Source organism: Xiphophorus hellerii, chromosome 2 (assembly GCF_003331165.1).
Source record: "Xiphophorus hellerii strain 12219 chromosome 2, Xiphophorus_hellerii-4.1, whole genome shotgun sequence".
Taxonomy (NCBI): domain Eukaryota; kingdom Metazoa; phylum Chordata; class Actinopteri; order Cyprinodontiformes; family Poeciliidae; genus Xiphophorus; species Xiphophorus hellerii.
In genome coordinates, this window is record NC_045673.1 from 23,872,137 (window position 1) to 23,896,948 (window position 24,812).

Genomic DNA, 24,812 nt, shown 5'->3' on the forward strand with positions numbered 1-24,812 from the left:
ACACGAGGCTGCAGAGCCTTGCATTATAAAACAATTAGTGTCTCCAGTTTTACAGAAGGAGGTTGTTCCCTCCCACTCTGCTGCAGGATCCAGCTCTTCTCGCCACTTTGTAAGTTTAAGGCAGCCTTTGTTCACAAGTCAAATTAAGCATTGGGTAGGATAATAACGACCAGTCTTAACTCTTCTTGTGTTAAGTAGAGATCGGGGACAATAGAAGAATGGAAAGGAAAGTGTGGAGTGTGTAGAAAAAAAGTCAAGTCCTTTCAAAGCTCTTCAGTGGATGTTAAATAGTTGTAAACGAGCACACCATGAAATTCAGAATACCTTCTACTTACTGTCACATTCCAGCCGCCTCACTGTTCCTAAGATGTCCTACTTGTCGCTTCGTCCTTCATTTCCTTTTACTGTCTTGTCTTTCTCTGTCTTTGCGATGACCGGTGTCCACTTTCAATCTTTCTTTTATTAAATCGTTGCGGATCTTTTTATTTCAAAATTGTTTTGCGCTGACTTCAGTAGCGTTGGGCGATGTGGTCTTAAACTTCTTTTTGCTGTATTTTGTGATACTAATGTGATAAGTATAAAAGTGATGACAAGAAATGTTTATTACTTACGTATATTTGAGGTAACTACTGCCGTGACGGCAGGACACAGCAGTTTTAGCCCCACGGACATAAGTGCTACAAACCAACTTCCAGAAAACTGCAAAACAGCTGAAACACTGACTTCCTTTGAATCAAGGCTCAAAAACCCACCTTTGTAGAGTTTTTGTTGATTATAAGTGAAACATTGATCAACATATTTGCAATCATTTCCTTCCCCCTTCCCAGCTATGGCATAAAAAAGACCATGAACCTTCAGAGACACATAAAGGCAATTACAAAGTCAGCCTTCTATCTCCTGAAGAACATTTCCAGGATTAAAGGACTGAAGTCTTGGCAAGATCTATGTGTTCATCTGAATGTCAGACTGATCAGTAATCATTAATCAATATGATTACTGCAACAATGTCCTAAAGTCAGACAGTGTATTTTCCAGATGATTTTGATGGCATTTGACAAAATGTAATGTTTATTGCTTGTTTCATAATTGATTTATGAAACAAGGATTTATAGCACTTTGAACTGCCTTCTTGCTGAAATGTGCGATACAAATTAACTTGACTTTGTTGAAAAGCATACCCATTTGTAATACACTTCTTTATGACACCAATCACATAAAAAAGTGTGTTTTACACCACTAAACTTTACACAGCGACTTCATTTGATCATATTTTCAAATTTAGATATTTATTGATGTCCTCATTGAACAACCAATCAATACAAACAGGTTTGGATGTTTTTAAACCTTTAATTGGAGTTTATTGCGGCAACAATGACTCAAACGTTTTGTCGTGATGAGAAATATTTCGCGATATACGATAAACGTCGACCCCTATAGCGAAAAGCCTCTTTTCATGTCTTTTTACACACCATCAACGTGTGTGTGCGCACCATCAAACAGATCCTTTGCATTAGCTGCTGACCTAATTTCATTGCAAGGCATGCCAGGAGGTTGACCCGGAGCCATAATGGAGGCCCTGCAGAGAGGAACGGCTCAGGTCGAGCAATTGGTTTTACCTGCCGCGTGTGCACTCAGGCCTGCTGTGCTCTGGTTGCAAATAATTCATTCGGCAGACGTCACAAACTCCTGGATCAGGACAGTTTGCGGTCTCTATGTTCGTGTCGTGACACATTCTATTATTTTTCTGCACGAGTTTTTATTAAAGCCAGACTTTCTTCGCTTTGATCTGGCCCCAAAAAATTCCACATTTATTAGGGAGCAGAAATTATGCATGAGGAAGTGTCTGGTCACAGGCGTTGCGCCGCCTGAGCCTTTCTGGTATTACTGGAAAGCAGAGCAAGGAGGACGACAGGGCAGAGAGGAGAATGATGCCATTTGTAGTCGTTTGTCTCGTTAAAACGGCGTGAAGTCACCAATAAAGAACCAAACACACTTTTGTTCTTTAACTGGCAAATGATCTTTTGTGCAGGGGAAATGAAACATCAGCGGTTATGTGAGCATTTCTTTATTGGAAAATGCAAAAAATATGGACAACAAATGCGCACAACATTCAGGCTATCCTATTGATTGTGGTTTGGCAGAGCCGGAGCCCAGAGCCCAGTGCTGCAAAGCAGACGGGAAGTAGAGGTGAAACGGGGGAGAATCAATGTGGATGATGGAGCCATTAGTGACGTTGCGACACTGTTGAGGTTAAATGGGTTTTTGTTGCATTGTTTTGGAGAGCGTGACATGTCGATTTCTGCTCACGGTTCCTTTAACATGTCAGACTCGACTGTGTTTGTGTGCGCCTCTCGTTTCTCACTGCGTTATTTAATTAGGTCGTGACCACAGTTCTTTTGTCCAGTAGTTGCTTTTCATCGGGTGCTGCGGATGCTCCCTTACAGCTGAAGCTGGGAAAGAGCATTTCTAGTTCTGATGCTTGTCCAAAATAAATCTGCTTTAATGCAAACGCTCTCAGAGGAGCTCTGTTGTCTTCTCTCAACCTATATTGACATATAATGTGGAGTGTGCAACTCGTATATTGAGAAGCAAGACTTTGAATGAAGAAATCATATGAAGTTCTTAACAGCTTCTTGTTAAATTTTGAGTCCAACATTTGCCTTTGTAAGAATCCATTGTGGTGTTGTTTAGGTTCTCTGCTAACCCAGTCAACCCGTCTCAGTCGGTTTCTGTTGGTCATGTTGTCTCGCTACCTAAGCTAGCAAGCTAAGTCGACTCGTTCCCTTTGCTGACACACACAGGCTCAGATCGATAACGTCTCGGTGTTCGTCTTCAGAGTCATCTGTGTCTCCTGAGGGTTGGTTGGCTGCAAAAAAGAAAAAAAAAAAACCAATGAGCTAATAATTGTAAACATTTTTCTGTAACAATGTCGGTCTGCTTTTAACAACTTCTGGATCTAAATCTGTTCCTGGAAATCGCACGAAGGAAATGAAAGAGGCGGAAATGGACAGATGGATCACATCTAGCAAATTCTGTGATTCTTCCTCCAGTAATGGATTCCACTTAGCTTGTAACCATGGCAACAGAGATGCTCAGTTGATTTCTGTTTATAGTGAAGAGGAGGAGAAGAGGGGTGTGTGTTCTCAATCAATATCTGCGGTGGATAGCTCAGATGCTCCAGTGTTCAAAGTGTGCGTGTGGGCATGGGTGTGTGTGGGTGTGTGGGTGGGTGTGGGTGTGTGTTGTGCCCAAGGGAGAGAGAAAAGGGTTGAGGTGATGTCAACCCTCTGGAGAAGTGGGGATGACATCAGTACAAAGGATGGAGGAGAGACGTTGTGCCACACACACCCACACACACACGCACACACCCACCCACACACGCACACACACACCCCCACACCCACACACACGCTCTCACCTTTTGGGACTTCTTGGATACACTCTTTTGGAGCACACTTAGATCTGTCTGATTATTTTTGTGGGTAATGGAGTCCAGAAATTTAATTTTATAACTAATTAAAGTTGGTCAACCAGGGATTGAAATGCACCACTTTTCTCCTGATTGGCTGTGACCAGTGAAGATCAGATCCAATACTGAAAAATCTGTTTTTTCCCTCTGTTCCTTAAAAGCATCATCAACAGATCCAGTATTTACAAATCGGCCTCAAGAGGTTGATCGGCGAATATTGTATTTGTAATGTTTATTTGTCGAATTAAAACTAAATGAACACTGAGTTTGTATCCATTACAGCCCAAAGAGATCAAATCTATAAATCCTTAGTCCTCTATATTATTAGAAAGAAATCAAGGTTGTTGTGCGAAAGTGCAAAAAAGTCAGAGATTGCATTGTTCAATTCCAAGAAGAATGTAAATTTTCCCTTTTTGTCTTCATCAAGGTAACTTGATGTTAGTGAGGCTACTTAACCAATGTCACTCCTGTGAAACTCTTTCATAACACACATCTATAATGGGGAAAGCTTTGCAGCTTTCACATGTCTAACGTCTTCAGCGTCTGCAATAAATGTTGTGAATGTAACTCGGTATTTTCAAAAGTTCTAGAGAAACATGACTTCAAAGTTTGAAAGCTGTCTAAAGAAAAACTAAAACTCAAAATGACCTTGTATGGAAGGTCGGAATTGGACGTTCCCCCAGAAAGTGAGGTTGTTGCAGTCGAGAAAACACTTGCTTTGTCACCAAACAGAACTTGTTGAATCCTTGTGTTTTTGTGGTTTAGTTTAATCATTTGAGTCAGAGTATTACTCTGTTTTTTCACCCTATGTTTGGTTGCACAAAAGCAAAAATACGCGTTCCTCTTCCAAATTCTGACTAAAATCGTCACTCAGGCTGCTAAGGTTTATCCTCCAGCCCAAAAGGTGGCGATAACGATCTTGTTTTCCAACTCAAAACTAAACAACAAAGTCATGGAATGATTTCTTCTTAACAGGAATTTGACACATATTTCTTTTTCTCAAAACAAGCGTCTCTTATTTTCTCTCCTCGTTTTGTGGTTTTTGACTCGCAGGTTTCCTGTGTTTGGCGCCCCCTGGTGAACGGGAGTTTGATTTTATCGGTTCGGTGCGCACGGTCTGAGCTGCACGCCATCGTCCGCTGAAAATCCCAGTGGAAGTGATGTCACACAGGGATGATTGTGAAGCGAACTGGGAACCGTGATGTGGCCTTCAGGCTGTTTTCACCTCCTGCTTCCTCTTAGACGAGATATTGACTTTGTCCCAAAACACAGCACTTCCTGGACTTTTATACATTTTGGATCAAAATGCCAAAATAAACAAAGACTATGAAGTCCAGATTTTGTTTGTGTTTTTCTTTAAGCAGTTTTTAAGCATTTTAACTTGTCTCTTACACACACCTATATACCGACTGCACTCTGTGACTCAACACTTTGTGTGTGTACGCGGCTTTTTGGCAGCTGTTTGTGTCAGTGTGGGCTTAGTTCCTTGAGCTGTGGTGCCCTGCTGGAATTCAGGGACACACACACACACACACACCCGTAGACACAAGGAATTTATTATTGAGCTTGTTCATTTTAACTTTCGAAGGAAACTTGGCTGAAAGCGTCTACTTATTTATCAAGCCAGGTCTGAAGGCTAAATCTTTATTTGTGGCTCTTTAAGGTGGGGTGACAAACAGTTTTGCTGATTTTTTTTTTTCCCATCTTGGCTTCCACTGCTGCCTTCAATAGAAACCTGGCACAGACGTCCCGTTGTCTGCTCAGCAGGAAGCAACAACAACAAGAGAAAAGAAGACTTAAGATGTAGATTTATGCTTAAAACACCCTGACTGGGTCTCAAAATCTTGGGTTGAGCGCCGGAATAAATGATTAGGAGGAGGAGAACTTTCCGACGATCCGGAGTATGAAATGCTCCTCCCGTGCCCCGGCTGCGCGGCGACGCGCTCTGACGGCTCTGGGTGGGACGCAGTCGCAGCGCAACAGCTGCCGGTGCAGAGGGCTGGGAAGATTTTTCCCCCTCCGTCGGCGTTCACCTCGGACTCTGGCGGGGGAAGCTGTGGCGGCTCACACAAATTCCTGACCTTCCAAAAGTCGGCCTCAGAAGCGGAGAACAAGAACTATTTGTAGCACAAGAACGAATCTGTTGCCATTTACTGCCGACTGGAAAATGGGCCGCACTGCTTGTTTACAGCGACGTGCAAAAGTTTTCACACCCCATTCACTATTTTCTTTCTCTTTTTTTTCTTCTTCTTTTTTTAAAACTCCTGTGATGTTACAACCCAAAACAGCATTATGTTAAAGTCCTGGTTGTTTGTATAGAACGTTTCGGCAACAAGGTAATTCAAAGTGCTTCACATCATAAGAACATAATACAGGGGGCGCTGTGGTGGCGCAGGGGTTAAGCACATCCCACATATGGAGGCCGTAGTCCTCGACGCGGCTGTCGCAGGTTCGATTCCCGGCCTGGTGACCCTTGCTGCATGTCTTCCCCCTTCTCTCATTGGCCACTTTCTTGTCAATTTACTGTCAAATAAAGGCCACTAGAGCCAAAAAAATAAATAAATAAAATACAGTAACTAATTATGACTTATGCCATCATGAAGTAAATCCACTGATTCTTTTATTTTAGGCAATCCTGTTGCTGTAAACAATCCGACTAATGGTGGATGAGCTTCTCTAGGTCTTGCTGGGACATCAGTCCTTTAATCCTGGAAATGTTCTTCACGTGACAGAAGGCCGACTTTGTAGCTATCTTTATGTGTCTCTGAAGATTCAGGTGTTTTTTTATGGAATAACCTGGAATGGGGAAGGAAAATGACTGCATGGTGCGGCGTGCATTTTTATTTAGTCTTCCTGAGTCGGCGCTTCGTAGAACACGGACGTTCAGTCGGATCGGACGGAGAGCCTCCGCCAGCAGTGGATTTAAAGTTTAGTTGCAGATTCTCAATCGGATTTATGTCTGGGCTTTGGCTGGACCTTTTGGCTGGACCAGTGGCTCTGGAGCAGGCGCTTTGCAGCGGCTCCTTATGAATTTTTCTGAACGATTTAGAAATCAACTGTGTTTTTTAGTGCTGCATTGGGGTGATAAAGCACTTCAGTAGATTTTAATTGGGTTTTCATTCTGTTGCTGCGTAGAAGTTGAGCAATAGAAGTTAATTTCATCTTGCTTTTTCATACTAACGACAGAAACGACAAAAAAACTTTTTCTTGCCGTTTTTTTTTTTTCTTTTCATTTTTTTGAAGAGTGAGTTCAGTTTTGCTCCTCTAGATGAAACCTTATTCAGGTGAAGTTTAAAAAGAAAAAAAGCTTCTTTGGATTGGAACGGTCACTGATCAAAGCCATTCATTTGCAGCTGCAGCTGTACTTATATTCACACTTATCATTTTACTAGACAGTGAACCTCCTCTCTTTTTCTTCTGCATTAAATGAGCTCAAAATAATACAAATATTCAAATTTTCATCCCCGCTGAACACAGACCGTCTCTACTGGGTCAAGGCGTGTGTTTGTTGGCGTGTGTGTGTAGGCATTAAAGTGTGTGGGTGGGCGTGTGTATGTGCGATTAATTAATTACTCAAGGTGTGACGTAGCCACGTAGTTCCAGTTCTACCACTTGAACCGTCGGTGCAGCCCAGACGTTGCCACCGTCAGATGGAAGCACAGAGAAGACGACACACCTCCCTGCGTCTGCAGAAGGTGTGTGTGTGTGTGTGTGGGGGTGTGTGTTTGGGTGTGTCCAGGAATGCTGAGGTTTAGTGTTTACTGCTGTTGTGCCGGTGAGAACCGACCGTGAGAGAGGAGGGATGGGGGGGGTCCGTTTGCTAGCCAGACCCCGAGACCTGCAGGACAAGTCAAGTTTCTCATGTGCATTTAATGTCTTGGACACATCCACATTCTGGCAGCCTGTTTGGACTTTTCTTTCTTTTTTCTTTTTTTTTTTTTTTTAAAGGCGCCGACTCCTGTTGTGTGTTTTATTTCATGAGCTGCTCGCGTTAGAAGGAGTGTGAAGTTCCTGTTTGTAATTGCGCTGATTTGCCAAGGAGTGATTTGGGGATTTATTTGGTAGAGATGAGAATAAGGTGATTGTTGATGGTGGGACACACTGCTGAGAACTCCTAATGAATACAAACTTTATTTGAATACAAACTTTACAGATTTTATTTGTTTATTTATTTATTTAAAAAAACAAAAGCAAAAAACCCCCTGAATCTCATAGTATGACGATATTGAGCAACCCTCCCCACCAACAACAGCCACTTCAAATTAAAAGCTCAGATTTTTTTTAAAATCCAAAATGTGATTTCTGATTTTAATGGATTTTTTTCTAAAAAAAAATGCAAATGACATTTAACAAGCTGTGTGTAGTTCCTGGGTGCGCTGACATCACAAGCAGTGCATTGGTGAAACAAATGCCAATTTTCTAAAAATAATTTATTCCATTTAACACTGTTGACTTCCTAAACAGTCAACGTTGTTGACTGTTTAGGAAGTCAACAGTCTTCCTAAACGGTCAACACCGGTTCTGCCGTGACACCGGTAATCAGTCCATGCCTCACCAAGCTCCTCCTAACAAATTAAAGTTGTTCTTACACTGAATAGTAAACTGGATATTTCTCCAACATGTGTTTTAAAGGCTCTTGTTGCCACTTAAAAACAAATAAATGAGTTTATTACTGTAATTCGGCCCCTAATGGATATACGCAACCGCGCTGAAGAATGATGCATCATTAAGGAGATGGCGTTGTGGTTTTCTGTCAGAATAATGGAAAAGTTTACACGTAAAGCTTTCTTTTATATTTTTCTTCTTTTTTTTTTATGGCGCAGCAGACAGTAGACAGTTGTTTTATGCTGTCTGCGTTTGGACATCTTTCTTCTCTTTACTCTTAAACTTTTCTCTCCTTTGCTTCGTCAGTCAGTACTCCTTTCTATAAATAGTCTACATTAGGAAAGACTTCTGACTTCTGCACTTTTCCACCACCTGACCGACATCTGCGAAGACTTGCGAGCGAGAGGCTGAGAGCTGAACCCGTCCACCAGTCAGCTGAGCGTCACGCCCTCGTTCATTAACATCGGCGCTTTCGTTCTCTCCTCACATGAAGGGGACGAGCTCATCAGCTTAAAACCTTATCCTAACACGCTGTCAGCACTTTGAATTTGACCGCTAAAACAAAAATGTTTGGACTTCCTCCTCACTGATGGCAGATCATTTAGGAAGGGGCCAGGAAACTGTTTTTGTCTTCCCAAAAACGTTGCCTGCAAATGTGGGATTTGTGGCCACCTGACATTCACCAGACCTCAATTATCAGGATGGCTACAACATCCTGATTAAGTTTCTTTTAAACTGATCATATGTTTTCCTTTGAGTTGGTAGGGTGCTATCTTATCGAGGCTTATTTCTGTTTGCTGTAAAACCAAAGGTAGTCGCTTGAGGATGTTTCTTCAGATGTAGAATGTGTTGGAGGTTGGAGACTTGGTTAAGAAGTTGATGTCATCTGCATAGCAAGGCACTGCAGCAGCATTATTTTCCATTGCCAACATTGTTCCTATGTAATTGGAACATAGGACACACACAGCAGCGTGTCAGGAGTATTAGTTGCAAATATTGTCAAACCGTTTTTCCTTAGGACGATTTGGAACAAGTTGGTCCTGCTTGGGCAGGAAATAAACTGCAATTTGTTTCCTTCTGGAGGATTCTCTTTACACCAAAACACCACGAAGGAATCCGCTGGTTGTACATATTCTCACTTCAAGTCAGTCTTTAGAAATCGCTAAATACCAATAATCGCGGTGTCTTTTTCTACTTTAATACAGTACTTCAAGAACCTCATACCAGGATGCCAGTGCATCCTTAAAAGTCTTTAACCCTCTAAGTCTTAAACAGAGCGCCGGCGATCCAGCCAAATTTGCGGTACCGTAATCCTGCCACACTTTCTATCTGAAAAATTCCAAAGATTTCTGAAAGAGCAGATGTTGCGCTTTCTGATTTTCGGGTTATTACGGTAATTTCATCCCCAACGTTGCAGGAAGTGAAATTAATCTGATGAAACACTCTTTTGATAGACGGTAAATTTCAAAAATAACTTACTTACTACATATTGAAAGTTCCAGTTGTTATGAATTAATAGGCAAACATATTTACTCACAGGACATTTAGAGAGCTGCGTACAGTTAAAATAAGCAAACATATCCAGGTGAAGATTTTAAATTTAGGACATAAAGGGTTAAGAGTCTTAAATCTAAAATTAAGGCCTTTAAAAATGACTTAAGTTCTTAAAAAATGTAAGTTGGCCTTGAATACCTTAATCACAGGTCTTAAATGCTGTTGTAGTGTAACTATTTAATCTCATACTATCTTGTTCTTTCACAAGACTTTTCTGCCAGGGTTAGGCAAACGTTTGAATCGCACGCAGACGTCTTCCTTACGTTCCGTGACCACTGACTAGCTGCTAATATACCCTTGCTAGCTAGGCAGCTATGTTTTTTTGTGTGTGTGTCTATCGTGGGAAAATAAAATTTTATCTCCAGTTGACTGGACGACATTCGTCTTCTTCTCTGGCTCACGTCTGTTGCCGACCTGTACGATGTTCCATGCGTTCTGCACAAACAAAGCTTTCCACTAATATATAAAATATGCAATTTTCATTTGTACATTTCTGTGAAACTGGTTTTGAGTCTCATTCATAAAGGTCTCTAAAAAGCCTTAAATTTGAGTTGGTGAAACCTTTCCATTTGACATAAACCTGTTCTTCTGTAGAGAAGTGTTTGACAGATTACAGTAAGCCCTGACTCACTGCCAGCTACAGGCTCTTGTGCCACTGTATGTGTCTGTCATCCGTTTTTATCTGGAAAACTGAGCCATTCGCTTTCAGCGGCTGGTGACAGGGAGGCACGAGAGTGGTAGTCATAAGAAGCAGTTTCCCAGCATAATGACTTGCTTGGTTAGAGTGACGGCTGAGCTCAGGAAGACCGCAGAAATCAGAAGAGGAACCGCGAGGAAGAGGCTGGAGCAGCTTAGCTTAGTCACTGAACAGTTAAAGATTCACTATTATGTACAATCAACTTTTTAAACCTTACATCATATTATAATGTTATTCCTTCATCAAAAATATACGTGGAGTGTTGCTTTGATTCTTTCATGCATGTTTCAGAAATCCTTTAATCTCCCACGGCAACCATTCGTTGTAAACTCTCACAAAGTGCCGTCTGTTTCCACAAAGCTTCCCCTTGTAGCTGCGGTCTCAAACCGAGCTTCAGGCTCACAGAGCAGCCCTCCTCCTCCAGTTCCTTCAGACTAGTCAGCAGCAATTAGCAAACACCTGGTGGAGCTGAGCCATATCAAACTGCTTTTCAGCCCAATGCTGTTAAAAGCTTTGTGATGTGCTGAAGATGGTCAGAAAGAGCATTAGCTTCTGAACGAGACCAGGCCCAAATACAAGGCTTCAAATTGCAAAGTCAAGTTTCTATCAAGTTATGTTTGATATATAGAGCATTTTTATAACAACTGAAAGTACTGGAAGTACTGAAATCGCACAACGTGCCTGGAAAATACATAATACCGCCATGTTTTCTGTTTATGCCATGTAAACATGTATTTGTTTGATTTTAAATATCTGTAACTTCGTTGCTACATTCGATTTGTTTGAGTTCTAATTACAATAGTTAAACTGGAAACTTTTATTAATTACTGTTTTGTACAAAGAAAAAAAAATCTATATATGCATTAAAAGAGAGCTCCTCACAGCTAATCTAAATCATGGATGAATTCAGAGATTCCCTGTTAGGAAAATGACTGTAAGAAAGCGGTCACAGGAAGCCGAAGAAGCCCTGCGGCGTTGATTTGAAGCAACAGATTGGATTGCTCTTTGCCAGCCTCATGGAGAGGACATTCTAGGGACGGCTGTGGAACCTCTGGAGATGATGATGCAAAGAAGGATTTTGCATAAAATCAGGAAAATTATGGACAACCCTGAGCTGTGATGGCATCCATTATTTTGAGCCTGTCTCTCTTCTCCAGTCAATCTTTCTCTGCTCAGCTCTTTTCTATCTCTGCTCACACTTCACCTCTCTACCCCCTCTCTACCCCCTCTCCATTGCTGTCTGGTGTTGGTGGGCTGCTGCAGACTGCTGTAGGTGGTCAGGATTCCTCCAGACAGCAGGAGGGAGAGGAGGATCTGTCTGGAGCATTCAAAGGTTGACTGGCTGCCTCATCCTTTGCCCTACACCATTTCTTTCTTTCCATCGTTGATAAACTAGAATGGTCAAGAACTGCATTTTTAGATGTTACTGAAACAACATGTTCATGTTCAACACATGTTAAAGGAGGAACAGATCTGAGACAAGAAATATGCAACGTGATAATTTGGACGGCTGGAATGCCTGAGATAAAGAGGCCGCCTACTTAGAGAGGCAAGGCAAGGATGCACTGCGGGTCGCAGCAGTTATAACACCTTGTAAAGACGTGTAGAAAGGCTTTAAATAAATTCATATTTTACTGCATCATCATGCACTAATGGGAGCATCAGTATAGCAGACGACTGACGACCAGTGGTCTCGTTTACTGTTGCACAAGGTTAGACGCATTGCACTGTCAAACGAACCAAACACAATGAAAAATCTGTTCCCTCCCCTCGCCTGTGGCGGCGCTGCGCCAAGAACCACGGAAAAGAAACAACAAAAACCTCAGAAGAAGAAGTGACTGAGCGCAACTTCCTCCTTCATCAAATGCAAACCAAAATGTAGTGGGGCCAGATTTTAGTCGTTGAAGAATTTCTCTTTTGTCTTTTGCAAAAGACCGCAAGCCATTTCTCCTGCGTTTATTTTGGTTGTATTTACCCAGAATGCATTGTGCTATAGTTCACTTCCTGCTTTTTAAAATCATCTCCGGTCTGCTTTCATTCACATATGGATTCTATGCATTCGAACCGCACCAGAGTTTCCTTCAACCGGACAGAGGCCGAGGTTTTTAGGCGAACCAGAATTTGCTTTTTTTGGTTCGCATCAGAGTTCAATTGTTCACACCTCTCCAAATGAATTGAACTTTCCATGCAAATGAAGTGGAGCTTAAATAAAGCGGACTAAACAGGGCTGGTGTAAATGCATCGCTATCTCGCATATCCTCAGGGGTCCCAATAAAAAGCAATGAAAATATTAGTAACAGTGAAAATACGAATCGGTATTAGCCTAGCTACAGTTGGATGTCTCTGTCTGCACCAAGCTGACTACCTCTTCACTCTGACGCTGTTCTCTTGCTTCATTCGGAGGAGATCAGTCATTGCAACCAGACTGTGTGTTTGAGTTTGTGAGAGTGTGTGTGTGAGAAAAAGAGTGACAGAATAAAGGGCTGTGCTTATTATCGGCGGGGAAGTTGTGAATTAAACCATTGTCCTCTCATGGCTACCTCTCTTGTGTTGGAGCTGTTAATCTTGGCACTCTTATGGTCCCTTGATTATCACACATCCACACGCACATCCACACGCACGCCCGCACACACACTCCCAGTCTGACAGACTGTGGTCATTCACCTTTAACTTCATTAAACAGCCACTGCCTCTGGCTGTTTTGAATAGCTATCGACTCTTGTCTTTGTCTTTGACTCCGTCAGGTGCGTCTCTTGTGCGGCGTTAAAGGCAGCAGCTTCAGAACGGCTGTTCAGTCGGGCCGCTCTGTGACGGGACGCATCAAGACGCCATGACTTTACAAACTCTCCTGTGACTCAAAGTAGCGGGAATGCCTGAAGCTGTTAGGATTTGAATAGATGTACGACAAGTCTGCTTTCGTTTTCTTGAAGTTTCTCAATGTTGAAATGTATGTCATATGAAAAATCACTAATGATTAAACTGACAGAAGAAGTATCTGCTTTTTCTAACGCGCGTTAAATTCAAGTCAAACTTTGATAAGTGCACAAATATAGGCTATATAAATGTATATATTTTATATGTTTTACCTGGTTTTAACATGAAAAATAATAATAAAACTTAATTCTGAAGGTGTGGAGCTTTTATTTTGTTGTGCCAGTGCGCCACATTTGCTCAGAGCACCAATCTGATTAGGTGCTCATGGCTGTTTTTTCAAATCTTTTTGTCGACTGAAACGTATTCAAGGTCTGAGATGTTGATATTAAAATTTTAATCTAAAGCTGTCTGAATTTATAAATTAAATAAGATCATTGGTAAAATAAATATTGACCTACATTAACAGGCATACAGAATTTTTTATTTTTAGTAAAACAAAAAAGCTATACTCCGTATCATGTACTAATATTTTATGGTCTCAGAATACAATTAAAAGTTGTGTAGACAGAATCTGTGTTGCATAAAGGACATTTTGAAGAGAATTGAAGAGGTGACGGGTCATATCTATTTGTGTGCACAACATTACGCCGCCATGGTTTTAACCTTCATTCTGTCTCTTTCCTCTTGCCTGTCTCCTCCAGTTGGGATGTCCTGAGTCAGCCCTCCGGTCCCAGAGAGCAGTTTGCCGATGGGACCTGCTGCTCCACCATGAGCTTACAAGATGGCGGCTGCAGTTACGCCAGCAGCGCCAACCTGGCCACCATTACGGGCAGCATGCGGCGGCGCCTGGAGGACCAGGAGTTCACCCTGCGCGTCTATCCGGGCTCGCTGGCCGAGGGCACCATCTACTGCCCGGTCGCCGCCCGCAAAATCACCACCGCCGCCGAGGCCATCGAGTGCCTCATCGAGCGCCTGCGCCTGGATCGCACCAAGTGCTACGTGTTGGCCGAGGTGAAGGAGTTCGGTGGGGAGGAATGGATCCTCAACCCGGGAGACTGCCCAGTTCAGCGCATGATGCTGTGGCCGAGGACCGCCCTGGAGAACCGCAGCGGCCTTGGCAGTGGCGAAGACTATCGCTTCCTGCTGCGAGAGAAGAACCTGGATGGGTCTATCCACTATGGCGGCAGCTTGCAGATGTGGCTTCGGGTGACGGAGGAGCGGCGGCGCATGGTGGAACGGGGTTTCCTACCCCAGCCCGCCGGGAATGACCCACCGTCCGACCTGTGTGCTCTCCCGGAGCTGACCGAGCGCGCCCTTCTGGAGAGCCTGCGCGCCCGCTTCAGGCAGGAGAAGATCTACACTTACGTTGGGAGTATTCTTATCGTGATCAACCCTTTCCAGTTCTTGCCGATCTACAACCCGAAGTACGTCAAACTGTACGACAACCACACGCTGGGGAAGCTGGAGCCGCACATTTACGCCGTGGCGGACGTGGCGTACCACGCCATGTTGCAGCGACGGAAAAACCAGTGCATCGTGATCTCCGGTGAAAGCGGATCGGGCAAAACGCAGAGCACCAACTTCCTCATCCATCACCTGACCGCCCTCAGCCAAAAGGGGTTCGCAAGTGGCGTGGAGCAGATCATCCTGGGAGCAGGACCCGTTTTGGAGGTATACATCTTACTTAACCCTCCAATGCATAGGTGTCAAACTCCAGTCCTCGAGGGCCGCTGTCCTGCAGGTTTCAGATGTGCCACAGGTACAAAACACTGGAATGAAATGGCTTAATTACCTCCTTCTTGTGTAGATCAGTTCTCAGAGCCTTAATGACCTAATTATTCTATTCAGGTGGTGCAGCAGAGGCACATCTAAAAGTGGCAGGGCAGTGGCCCTTGAGGACTGGAGTTTGAGACCTCTGCTCTAAGGTCTATGGACTCGTATAACTGTCCTTTTTACATGTCTGGTTTGGGGTGATGTAGCAGCAAGACTCCGCCTCCCCCAGTCTCACTTTCAACTTGTGCTTAAAGGGCACATTTTAAACTACACACCAGTTTTTTAAATTGTGTTAATAGGCCAAGTAAAACCGGAGTTGTGCTAAAATAATTAAACCATATTTTTCCGAATGTCAGAGAAACGTTAAAACCGGCTTTTCTGGGAATGTGACAGGAAATGAGCTTCAAACGCAAAAAACGAAACGCAACATTAGATACCTTTGTTATTGGAAATCTCACATCTTCAACAAATAATTATGGGCTGTATTTTGTTGCTAAGAAACGAAGTAAAGTTGCGCAAGTAACCGCGAAAGAGAAGCGGAAACGGAGTAGCGGCGCGAACGGAGCAGCGGCAAAAGCAGCGAGATCGCCAAGTGGATATCGGGGCGATCGGTGGCATCCACTTCGTAATTTGTTTTTAGCTTAGTGGTTTCGGTTCTGTATATAAAGGATTATGTGAGGAATGAACGCGCAGCAGGCAGCTGGTCTCTGTTTTGAGCCGGAAGACGAAGAGGGGAAACCCGCAGCCGCAGTCTGGGCGCAGTGAGGATTGTCATGATGACGATGGCGGATCGATCATTCTTATTAGCAACTGACAAAGAGTATCAGAGACTGAGAGCACGATGAGATCCTGGCAGTCTGAGAGGCAGCTACTCAGAGACCCCAGCAGGGCAATGGCGGCTCTGCGCAGCTGCAAGGAGTCGATCACTACGGGGTGAGGCAGAGCCACTCCCCCAGCAGCTAGTAGTAAACAGCTTACAGCCACGGCTAACTCCGTGAGCCAAGGTAGAAAAGCCTTTTCCCTATAGTCCAACAGACCTTTTTTTACTTTGTTCCCCCAAACAATTACACATTTTTTGTCATCTTGTTTTGACCTACAATGTTTTTTCAAAAATTGCTTACAAACTAATGAGGAATTGCCTTTATTTTCATGCTAATAATGTTGTAAAACTGTGTTGTTTGCAATATTTTTAGATCAGTTTAAGACATTTACATTATATATAGTCATTCTAAATTATAAAAACCATATGTTATGAATATTTCACAGTGAAAAAATGTAAAAAAAAAAAAAAAATTTCCTTTTCGGATTTTGTTTTTCTGTGACTCAAGGTCCAAAATGCAGCCACAGTATGTCCAAAAGTAAAAACTAAATGTAAATTCATAAAGTTCAGGTTTCTATTAAGGTAAAATCAAAATTTGTCAAAAACGACCATTTATGCCCTGGACCAAAGAGGGTTAAAACGGTTTTATAACCAAACCAATGCTGGTTTCCACCCGGTTTGTTCTCAAGAAATCGATCATTGTATGGCAGGAGATTTTCTTGAAACTTGGAGACATGAAAATGTTTCTGGAAAACGTTCAGAGAGATTATGTCTGCTGATGATTGTGGCAGTTTGAGTCCTTTGCCATGCTTATGTCATTTTCTTTTATCTTGAATCCCGAGGCAATTTCCCTCTAGTTTACTTTGAGGTCCTCAAATCTGCATAAACGTCCCGAGGGTCTGCGCTTTGTGAGTTTCAAGACAAGACTGAACAAGTGACGGAAACTTTATAGATTCTTAGTTATCTGTGTTTTTGGGCACATTTGTGTGAAAGGAAACCAGAGCAAAAATAATAGTAGGTCCAAAAGGACGACCAAAAGTGTTTTCAGACAGTTTGGAACTTTTTTAGATCAAGAAAGTATAGATGACTTTAGCGTTTGTCTATCTTATCCTAGTTGTAGTCCTTACACTTCAAGATTTTTAGTTTTGGCAAAGTAGCACCGAGCTAGACTTGTTTTGCTGCTTATCTTTTGGTTTCTTGTAATTGTCTGATCATAATTTCATCTCATCTGAAGTGTCACTGCTGGACACACCTTATTGCTTCTTTACAGTAACCTTTGAGCCATTGGTATCCAGTTTCCTGCCTTGGGGCCTGTGTGTTGCATATTTTAGGGAAGCCCTTCCTCCAACACAGCTGATTCAAATGACTGATGGAAAGCTGAGGTAATTCAAAGTCTCAGGCCTGGTAATGACCCATAAATTTGACTTGGGTTCTTTGAACCAGGGAAACATCTGAAAGGTGAAGGAAATGGACCCTCAAGGAACTGGAGGCGGACCTCACTATGGGCGTAGCGATACGTCACGCTCCGTACATCACATGACACAGATGAGATGTTAGCAATACGTTTTTAAAAACTAAGTAAGCAAACTGGGTAAGTTTAAGTAGCTGCTCTTGTGTAATAAATCTCAAAATACTTTGCTTTGTGAGTAAAAAGGGTCAATGGCTAGACCAACAAGAAACCCTACCAGCTAACTGTCACCACAGCAGGGCAAATCAAGAACTACTTCTCTTCTTACTTTAACGTAAGAAGGGAGAATTGAGTTTGAAGCATACATTGTTGTATTCAAGTGCCAGACTTATAGTTTTTACATCTTTTCCAGTATTGCATGTCTGGCTTGTGCTTTTATGGCATAGGAAGTTGTTGCAGGTAAATAACATTTCAGCATTGACTTCCTATCCATTTAACTCGATCACCAGCTGAGCAAGGAGACCGCATGTAGAACATGTCGCATGATAGGACTTTTCCATTTACACTGATGGTACAGAAACATTCCAGCAGTGACACAATAATGTTATTTAATTATTGCGACATTGCTAAGTGTCGCAATAAACGAGACACAAGAAAAATATGAAACTTTGACATCAGGGCAAAAGTAGCTGACTGAGCAGAACTCTGTGAATCCGCACCCTTGATCCCAAAACCAAGGCAGTTTTCAGAATGCAAACGCATCAAAAGCAACATTTGTACAACAACGTTTTGGCAGGACTTCAGTTTCCCAGCTACCGCCACATAGAGCAGGCCTTCCCACGCGATAGCCCCGCTCAGCTCCTTCAGACTAGCCAGCAGCAATTAGCAAACACCTAGTGAGACTCTGCTGAGCTCATTATAGGAGCTACTTCTCAGAGCAGCGCTGGTAAAAACGTTACAGGGTTAATAGAGGAGCCATGTTGTGATGACTTCCTGAAGGCTGAGTTTCAGAAAGATTAAGAGTTTTTAAAGAGACAGAGGCCCAATTTCAAGGTGTTACATTACAAAGTCAGATATCTTTGACTTTGTAATGTAATGTATCATTTTTTTATTATAAAAATTATAATTTTTATAATAGCTAAATGTATCACACTTGCTTGCTTGTGCTTTAAAAACACATACTACTACTCCTTTAAACTTCTACTAAGTAAACATAAATCGTAGCATTGTTGCACTTAAAGCTGCAATCGGTAACTTTTATAAAAATGTATTTTTACGCGTTTGTTAAAACTGCCACTATGTCCTGACGGTATTATACGAGACAGATGATCTGTGAAAAAAAATCCAGCTTTTGTCCCTCCTCCCTGTATTCCTACTGCCATCTGCAGAAATGCACTGCGTCCAGTCAGAAACAACCAATCAGAGCCAGGATGCACTATGTGCCTATTTGTAGAAAACTCTATAAGGAGTTGCTACATTTTTCTCCAGCTCCTGATGCAGAGCATGAAAGGGAGATTATAAAACCGTCTCCCTGAAACTGAAATGCCTTTACGGACAGTAGACCCTATAGTGTTTTCGCCATGTAGAACTGCTTTATTTATATTACATGACCTAGGAATGCTTTACAGATTTTGCATTGAGGGGGAAAAAAAAGACGAAAAGCAAAACAAATGGTATGCTCCCCTAATCCACTCTGGATTATAAATCAACAATGGATTATGGATTTTCATTTGTAATGTCATGTTTTGGTGAAGGTCTGTTGAAGGTCTACGTGTTCCCTTCATCCCAGCAGAGGCGGCTCTTTGGACCTCCTGACGGTTTGTTTGTGTCCCTCTGCGGCTCCTGTACTTCCTGTTGGGATTCTCGGCTCGGGCGTGTCACGCCGACTCCCCCTGTGAGGCCCTCAGTTCTGATTGGTCTAAAAAGTCAGATGGACATAAGTCTGTGTTACGTGATGTACATTTCTTCACAATAACAGATGGTTTGCCTTACACGAGTGTGAGCTAACTGATATTTTAGCCACCTTGTACCACATAGCTGCGGTTGAACCTGGCCATCATGCAGATAATAGTCGTAATGTTTGTTGTTTTTTTTCTTTTGTGGGTAGATTGGATACCTGTCAGAAGTTAAATGCCAGAGGCGACAAACGGCGAGGCTTGTTTTGATAAAAACACAGATAACAGGAACGTTACGGTTCTTTCTGAGGAACTAGGCTCTGCTTAGAGCTGTGGGTGGGAGCATGACTGTGTCCCATGTAATCACTTCCCCACCAATCACCTGTAAGACCAAGGTGTGAGAGTTACATGACCAAAATTAAAAAATAAAAATAACACGGCAAGGGGAGGTTTTGTAAACATAAAAAAAAATATTTTCTGTAAGGACAACATGGCTAGTTGAGAATAAAAAAAAAGGCAATTTTGCTTGGAATAAAAATAAAAGAATCCAAATTTCAGAGCATCTAAGACTACTTTGTGAGACTCAACCTGCATTAGATTTGATCAAAGAGGCTGACATGGCACTGGTTGTCTTTTTTTTTTTTCAAGCAGTCTAATTAAGGTGTCAGTCTGTAACAAAAATTTACACGGTCATGTATACTGAGCAACAGAGAGACGGATTTATATACAAGCGCCTTGAGCAAAAATAGAAATTTTAACAGTATCTGTGATTTTTGTTTTTAACACCAAAAATAAGGATTTTTAAGAAAACACGAAATTAAAATATTTTGACTGTAAGGAACTCTTTTTCTTTGATAAACGCATAGCGCTTTAGCATTAGCTTCTGCTAAATACCATTTAAGGATTGCTCTTTAGGGTCGGCTGAACAAATTTTTATGATTAGTACAACCATAAAAAATTGTGCTAGTGTTTTTGTGGCGTCAAGGAAGCCCTAACCAGACATGAGTCAGGCACAAAGAGAAAGTTTAACAACAAGAAGTTTGCGCTAATTAATTGATTCTGGTTAATGAGTTAGGAAGACGCCTCATTTCCTGAGGAAACTATAACCTACTGGACTAACATGTTGCTAATTTCAGGGCAGGTTTTAGTGGTTTTTAGCAACAACTGTGCTATTTGGTGCTGCAATCGTTTTAAAAAATAAAAGGTAAAGCTGGAACTCCCATAAATTCCCAGTTCGTCTCTGTTTGTGGAGCTCGGGCATGCAGAGATAAATGCGGCATGAGCCTACAAAGAATCAATTTGTGAAATAAAGGAAGAAAATAAATGTGATGTGACTACTATAAAATGCTGCATATTCTTATCAGAAGAGGGGATTGTGATGAAAGTGTATTACTTTCTAATGAAATCATAACATATTTGGAAACAAAAATCTGTGGGGAAAAACAAATTACATTTAGCACGAGTACATAACTGCTGAAGTGAACCAGCTGGATTCTTGGTTTTCCATAAGTTGTAATGGCAATTACTGAATGGCTTGTTTAGGTCAGACGATGCTGCTGAAGCTTTGTGGGAGTTTGGTTTTCAGCCTCAGGCAGCCAGGCTGACAATATGAGGTCACCAGGCCTTATTACATCCAATTCAAATGAATCCCAGATGAAGTATTAAAACTCTGGCCCCTTTGGTAGCTCCATTATGCCGAGTAATAGTCGAACTGTTAAAAGCTACTGTTTTTGTTTTTTTTCTTTTTTTAATCTCAAACAGTTTATGTTGTGTTTACGGTCGCGTATTACCATGCAATGTAATATTTCGTCTCAGTTTGGTGGAGACGCAAAGAACGTCGCCGAACAAATGAACGCAAAACGCTGCTTGACAAAAGATAACACAAACTCACTGGCTGTCGAGTTAATTTTTAAAAAAATTTTTTATTCCTTAATACCTGAAAATGGTAACGGATGTTAAGATGCAGTCATTTCAACTGTACTTTTATCAAGAAAGGAGTCTCGGCTGAAAAAGAAAACATATTTCAGGAGGAGTTATGTCTCGCTGGCAGGCCTGGCTGTGGTCGGGCTTCGGTTTGGAAACATTTGTATAAGAGCCTGTAAATTCAGATAAGTCATTCTTTTTGGATTCACTTAAGAAGCTTACTGCCAACCGGATAAATCACGGGGGGAGGGAGGTGGATCCCTCACATGAGTGAAATATTATTTTTTAAACCGTATACTTTAGAAATGCCTCTTAAATCAAAGCTTCCTGCGTTGGATTGACATAATTAAAAAGTGAATTAAGCAGCACCACGGGGCTCGGCATCCTGCTAGCGCTGCTTTTCTCTGTTCAAGGCCTTGAAATGAATTTTTTTTCTTTGCGCTTGAGGGGGAAACAAAAAACGGGAGGGAAAAACTGATCTTTGGAGTCTGTGATGGGATGAAAATTTGAGAAATGCATGTGGTGAAAACATGATGCAAAGCTTTTCTTTGCTTTCACAGTCTTCTCTCTGCAGTTTGGTTTTGGTGTTTTCAGCTGTTCATTGAAATCACTGGTTAGTTTTCACATTAAGTGATTGATCGACAGACAGGGGTCAGCTATATGGACCTATAAATTTATTGCGATATTTTGTGGTGCTATAATAGGGCTGGACGATACGGCTGAAAGGCATCATGAAATCGGTCTATTGGTGATTATTGATTAGTTTTATGTTTTAAATGTCTGAATTACTGCCAGACTTGTGGCGTGACTTTTTCTGTTTTATCCACAGTTTTCTCTCTGTGCCATTTTTAAAAATTTATTTATTTTTTAAGCAATTATAAGGCATGGTTGTGAAACCTGGAACTGCTGCTGCCAAGTTACTCAACAGGTTGTTGCTAGGTAACCAAAGAATGAGTGAGTTAGTTGATGCCACCAGCCTAGCTTAGCACGCCGTGAGAGGTTGAGTGGCTAAAGCCTTTCCTCTGCCTACATCTCCCAGAATGCTGACTGGAAGTTCAGTCAATATTTTGGGTATTGAATACTCTATCAGATGTATTGTCTATTGATATTGATCATGTGTCTATATATAATGTATTATTGATTTATTATCCAATCAATGATACATTATACATTATGGGTTTTTTACCATAAAAACCCAACCACAGCCACAATGTAATGGGTTTAGATCAAACCATATTCATGTCTCAGAATGACCCAGTCAAAGTCCGGCTCTGAACCGAACTTAAAATCCTTGGCAAGACTTGAAAACTGATGTTCACAGATCCTCTCCACCCAATCTGATTGAGTTTGAGCTTTTTTTCTAAGAATAATGTGTAGGCCTGTCGCGATAAACGATAAATCAATTAATCGTACGATAAATTAAAACTATCGACGTCATTTTAATTATCGGCATTATCGTCTCTTCCGTCCTTTTTCTCTTTCTGTTAATGACACCGAATGAAAAAAGGCTCAACTCCGGTGCTCTCCACTGACCCTCCCTTCCTCATTTCCTTAGTGCCCAGCGCACACGATCGTCGGCCCATTTTCAAAACCTGACAGTCCAAACATTAGCCGACAGAAATCCTAGGTATAACGGTTCGATCGTGTTCGATCGTGTGGCGTCCAACAATAGGCACAAAATAATGGCTACAAGTCCAGTGAACTAATTTTAAAACCAGGCATTAATCAATGCTTTACTACAATCTACCTGCAATGCATGTGGCTAGTGTCAGCGTAAAGTCCTGACTGAATGAAAATCATTAGAACCTATTTACGTCACGTTAAGGAAGAACAGCTGAAAAGTTACCGGGTTTATCAACTGCGGTAGCAATTTCGCTCCAACTCCTCCTCTTGTCATTTCTATATTCTTTGCATGTTGAATAAACATTAATGTTGTTTCCACATATCATCTCCAATGTCCGCTGGACTTCGGGTTGCGCCGTGTCAGCTGTTTGGGATTCCCCTCCGCAATTTCCCCTCAGAAAGCACTGAGGGAGTCTGCGCTTTCTGATTGGCTGCCTGTCACATTCAACAGGCTGCGTTAAAGCGCCCAGTTGGGGAAAATCCCTGATTTAGATCAGAGCGGCAACGACGATCTACCATAACACACCACACAATCTTAGAAAGACCAACGTTTTAAGATTGTTGTAAGGGGAAAAATAGGAGCAAAAAATCATGTAGTGTGAACTATTGCATCAGGTAGTCGATGTGCCCATCTTCTCTATTTAAATCTAATTATTACTGAAGGGCAACATAATATACAGACTTCATAATCTGCACTCTTTTGGTTAAATGCAGTATTTATTTTCACTTTGGCTTTATGTCGTTTAGTTTTTATTCAAGTACATTTTTTATTAATGGAGACTGAGAATCCACTTTTATTTTTGTTTTTGGTTGTTTTGTTTATTTTGTTTATCAGTTCCAGTGTTTAGTGTTCTATTGAAAATAAAGTGTATTTGTCTTTGGCAAGAAATCGCATGAATTATTACGTCATTTCCATTAAATCAGTGTAAAAAGGTCTTCAAACAATATTATCGTTTATCGCAATAATTTTTGAGACAATTAATCGTTGAGCAAAATTTGCTATCGTGACAGGCCTAATAATGTGCAAACATTCCAGTTTGTTTCAGCGTCACTTGCTCTGGTCTGCGTACCGCCTCATGCTCACACCTCTCCGTCTGACGAAAGCAACCTGATCGTTCCCCTCTGCTGAAGACGCAGTTCGCTGCAGGACGGAGACACTCGCTACAAATGTCTCCCTCTCTGCTTTCAAGGACAGAACGGGGTGGGTGTGTGTGCGTGTCCACGTATGCAGATTCAAAGATTCGCCTCTGTGTTCTTTACACAGAAGCGATGGTTTTAGTGGAGTGTGTGGTGCTGAGTTCACAGAGCCCTTCTGTCCTGACTGAGTAACCGGCCTCAGCTCCAGGCTTCTGCAGGGTTCAGCGTGTTGACCTTTAGCTGCAGCAGCCCTGATCGCTGTGTGACACGTCTCAGAAATGCAGCAGCGCTAACTAGCTCCGTTACATCATGGCAGCGGTATCGCCTAACCATTCTCAATATGCTCTAATAATTTCTTGTCATGTAGAAGCCTTTAATAACCCGCCGCAGACTGCAGTCGTGTGTAATCTGAGCTGCGTTCAGAGTGAGGCGACACAGATATGGGTGTGCAGCAGCGTAGAGCTGATGGGAAGGATGTGGCTTCTGTGTCCATTGGTGTGTGGCAGTCGGGGGGTCTTGGATCCAAATTTCTTTTAAGTTATATTTGATACATACAGAATTTTTAGAACAACTGAAGGTAAAATAGTGAGTAAAATGGCACTATGTGCCTGGAAAACACATAATTCTGCCACTTTAAATTGACTGGTGGAGGTGATGCATCTCCAAGAAGACATTAGGCCATCATTAATTTTATTTAAGCTAACGTATCATTTACCTGTTGCAATAACCAGAGTAAAATGAGTCAAATCGTTTTGTCACATGATATAAGATGTTAATATTGTAGCTATAATCCATTACTGAAGCTGCTCAGCTCATCTCTGGCTGAGATGAGACTACAAGTTACTGAAGGGAACCAACAAGTATCACCCTGACAGACTCAGGGCTCTTGAGAGGCCGTATAAAAGCCCGTCATTGTTGCCTTAGTGTAGTTGGTGGACTTGTCTAATGCAACCTCAGCCAAACAGAGCCCTCTTTCACCAGATGGTTCCTATCCAGACGCCTCCCCTTGGTCTCTGCCAGGCCCTCAGGGACAA

General features: G+C 42.0%; 1 protein-coding gene across 8 annotated transcripts in view; it reads left to right on the forward strand.

Annotated features, from left to right (window-relative positions):
- LOC116736667 (unconventional myosin-IXAa-like) overlaps positions 1-24,812 on the forward strand; it is a 155,574-nt gene that overhangs the window by 19,064 nt on the left and 111,698 nt on the right. For all 8 annotated transcript variants that reach the window (XM_032589295.1, XM_032589304.1, XM_032589283.1 and 5 more), the window contains exon 2: positions 13,901-14,870. In XM_032589295.1, the coding sequence (XP_032445186.1) occupies positions 13,968-14,870 (903 nt within the window). In that variant the 5' untranslated portion in view covers positions 13,901-13,967. The remainder of the gene's footprint in view (positions 1-13,900; positions 14,871-24,812) is intronic.